This window comes from Cryptosporidium hominis (assembly GCF_000006425.1).
Source record: "Cryptosporidium hominis TU502 chromosome 8 CHRO018098, whole genome shotgun sequence".
NCBI classification, from domain to species: Eukaryota; Apicomplexa; class Conoidasida; order Eucoccidiorida; family Cryptosporidiidae; genus Cryptosporidium; species Cryptosporidium hominis.
This window is the reverse complement of record NW_666843.1, coordinates 1-3,186: the sequence shown is the minus strand read 5'-3', so window position 1 is coordinate 3,186 and position 3,186 is coordinate 1. Positions and strand designations below refer to the sequence as shown.

The 3,186-nt window shown below is 32.1% G+C and overlaps 2 protein-coding genes across 2 annotated transcripts; one reads left to right on the top strand and one right to left on the bottom strand.

The window, feature by feature from the left end:
- Positions 1-96: 96 nt before the first annotated feature.
- Positions 97-1,329, top strand: Chro.80242 (rrp5 protein). Its single annotated transcript, XM_660176.1, has 1 exon — positions 97-1,329. The coding sequence occupies one exon, from the start codon at positions 97-99 to the stop codon at positions 1,327-1,329; it is 1,233 nt and encodes a 410-aa protein (XP_665268.1).
- Positions 1,330-1,513: 184 nt separating this feature from the next.
- Positions 1,514-2,815, bottom strand: Chro.80243 (hypothetical protein). The annotated part of the gene is made up of 1 exon (XM_660175.1): positions 1,514-2,815. One exon carries the CDS (start codon positions 2,813-2,815, stop codon positions 1,514-1,516), a length of 1,302 nt encoding a protein of 433 aa, XP_665267.1.
- Positions 2,816-3,186: the final 371 nt, after the last annotated feature.

Sequence of the window (3,186 nt, the reverse complement as noted above, 5' to 3'; positions counted from 1 at the left end):
GTGAAGAGGAGAGTCTGGGTTGGGATTAAACCAAGTTACTTCTCTGAACTTAAAGGCGAGGAAGGAGATAATCTCAATTTTGAAAAGAATCAATTAATGGATATTGAAAGTGTTGAGACAGTAGAGAGTGAAAATGAGGAGGAACTCAAAGATGTGGACATGACACTTGGATTGAATGATGAAGGACTAGAGTACCGAGAATCTGATCATATGAATGATGGTGAAGAGGATTTCTTAGGAAATAAGAACTTAGAAATGATGAAAGAAGATTCAGAATATGAGAAAAGTCAAGAATCCAAATCAAAGCTGGAGACTAAGAACTTGAACAGGAAACAAAAAGTACAGAGACAATTGGAACATGAGCACAGAATCAGAGAAGAAGAGGAAAAAAGAATGAGATCACATCTTAATCCCTCAACAATTGATGATTTTGAAAGACTTTTAATAACTCACAGGGATGTCTCATCACTTTGGATAAGATATATGTCATATTACTTAGACTTAGAAGACTTAGATAAAGCTCGAATGGTTGCAGAAAGGTCTTTAAAACAAATCTCAGTAAAGGAAGAGATGGAGAGGTGGAATATATGGATTGCTTATATTAATATGGAGATAGCTTATGGTAAGAATGAGTTACTTACAAGTAAAGGAGAGAATAATATTTCTTCTCTGGGAGGAAAGGAAGATGGAATTCCAAAGAACGTTAGACAAATCTTAGATCGCGCTTTAATGAATGTTACAGATCAAAAGAAGCTTTATATACAAATATTCAGTTCTTTGAGAAGACATTCAAAAGAGGAGCAAGGTTTGGCTTTACTTGAGGAAGGACTAAAAAAATTCCAAACTAGTAGAAAGCTTTGGGTAACTTATTTAACTTGTTTATACGAGAGTGATAACCAAAAGAAAGCAAGGGACGAGGTTATTCAAAAGTCTTTAAAGAGTGTATCTAAGGATAAGGTGGTGCGTTTGATTACAGACATTGCGAGATTAGAATTTGAGTATGGTAATATAAATAGAGGGAGGACCATTTTTGAGAATTTATTAGAGGAAAACTCAAAGAGGATGGATTTATGGTCTCAATATTTTGATATATTAACAAAACTTTGTAGTAAAGACGATCCTAAATCCAACTCTTCTATGGCAGATCACATAGAAATGGCAAGATCCATATTCAGCTCATGCATAGAAAAGAACTTTAAGCCAAGGAGTATGAAGATGATCTTCACCAGATGGCTATCTTTTGAAAAGGAGTTTGGATCATTACAGACTCAGAAACACGTTCAGGATCTTGCAATTAACTATGTGAACAAGTTTGAATCAAATCTTTAAATTTTAAACAAGCTTTGTTTTTTTTATTAGCATTGACCTATAGAAATATTTGGGTAGGTACCGATTAAAATATATAGATCACGAGACGAGACAATAAGTTATTTGTTTTTAAAATTTACGAATATAATCTTATAATAAAATAAAAAATTTTAACAATAAGTAATTTGGAGGAGATAAGAATCAATCAAAATTTGAAATCTTGAATCAAATTGAAATCCTGTAAAGGATTATGATATCCAGACCTCATAATTTGATCACTAGAAATTTGATTATTAGTTAGAATGTTGAGGAGAGTAATTCCAGTAATTGCTCCAAATAATACAGTAGAGACTACTCCATATAGTACAGCTTTAACTTTTTTGAGTGATTTTAACTTAGGAATACTGAGGATTAGGAATCTATTATTTAGGTTATTATAGTCACCATGAGGATCTTGAGTATCAAATACTTTTTCAATAGCTGGATTAATATCTTCTTGTCTAAAATGCTTGAGATATGATCTGTGAAAAGTGGCTCTACACTTGAGAATTGCAATGCAAACATAATAGATTGAAGAGTAGTCTAAAATTACATCTCTAGGTGAGTTGGTCTTCAATGGTCTGTATTTTCTTTTATTAATTTTAATAAGTTTTGCAAGCCAAAAGTATCTAATAAGTATAAAGCATGCCTCTAAATTAGGCCTGTTTCCAATTTTTTGCATCTTCATTGGGATATGTAGAATGTCCTTAACAGTGATCTTTATTGGATTGATTCTAAATCTGGCAAAAGTTCGAGTATATTCAGTAGTAGTCCAAAGGAGACACCAAACAAATTGATTTCTGCTGGGGAAAAGTGCTTTGCTATTGGATGGAAGGTAACTAATATATCCAGAAAGTGAGTCCCAATCGGGAGTCTGCCAATAGAAATAGCTGCTCGGATCTGGTCTGTATTCATTCACAGATTGGTAATAATAGGCTTGATATAAAGTCTGTAACTTGATAGTTCTCATACATAGATTGAGGGATGTAAAGGATGTAGTGAGTGAATGCTCAAAGTACCTATATAATTTACCAAATTGGATGTATTTTGGAGTCTTAGTAATTCCAAGCTGAATTCGGTAGCCATTATTTAGAGATAAAGCAACCAAATTATTAGAGCAGGACTTAGGGATTGTTGTGTATTCAAAGAAATCAGGAGGAATATCAGGAATAGACATTCTTTCTTTAGTGGGTAAAAGAGGTAAATCCCCATTACTGAGGCCAAATACCGTTAAATCTCCTCTAATTGGAATAATTTGCTTAAATAAGTACCACATTGCATCGCTTGGAGACCTTAAATAAAGCTTTTTCCAAGTGTGATAGATTTTTGATTCTACTTGAATCTTTTTAAAATCATACTGTTCATATTCATCTCTCAAGTAATCCTGAATTTCTCTCATTGCTTTCATATAAAATTCACATGTGAGTCTTAATAAGAACTTGTTTCTGTCGTTTTGTTTACCTAACATTTTACTTTTCTTGTTTAGTTTTGGAATATTTGAAATTGGTTCTACAAGTTTCACAGCATCCTCAATTCCCAATTTCTTTAAAGACTCTTCATTATATTCAAACCTTTTCCATATTTTGGTATTTTCTGGATTACTTTCTTCTTCCAAATAAGTATCAGAAGTTGAATCTTGTGTCTCAGAATCTTTAAAAGAGTCAAAATCTCTTTCGAATAATTCAAAACTATAACTTGTTGTTATTTTTGAATAAATTTCCCAACACTTTGAGATTGAATTTATAGGCCTGGATAATTCTTTAATGAATTTATCATCTTTCTTTTTTCTTTCTAAATTAAAAAATACAGAATCCTCATTAGGATCTTCTCTATTTAATA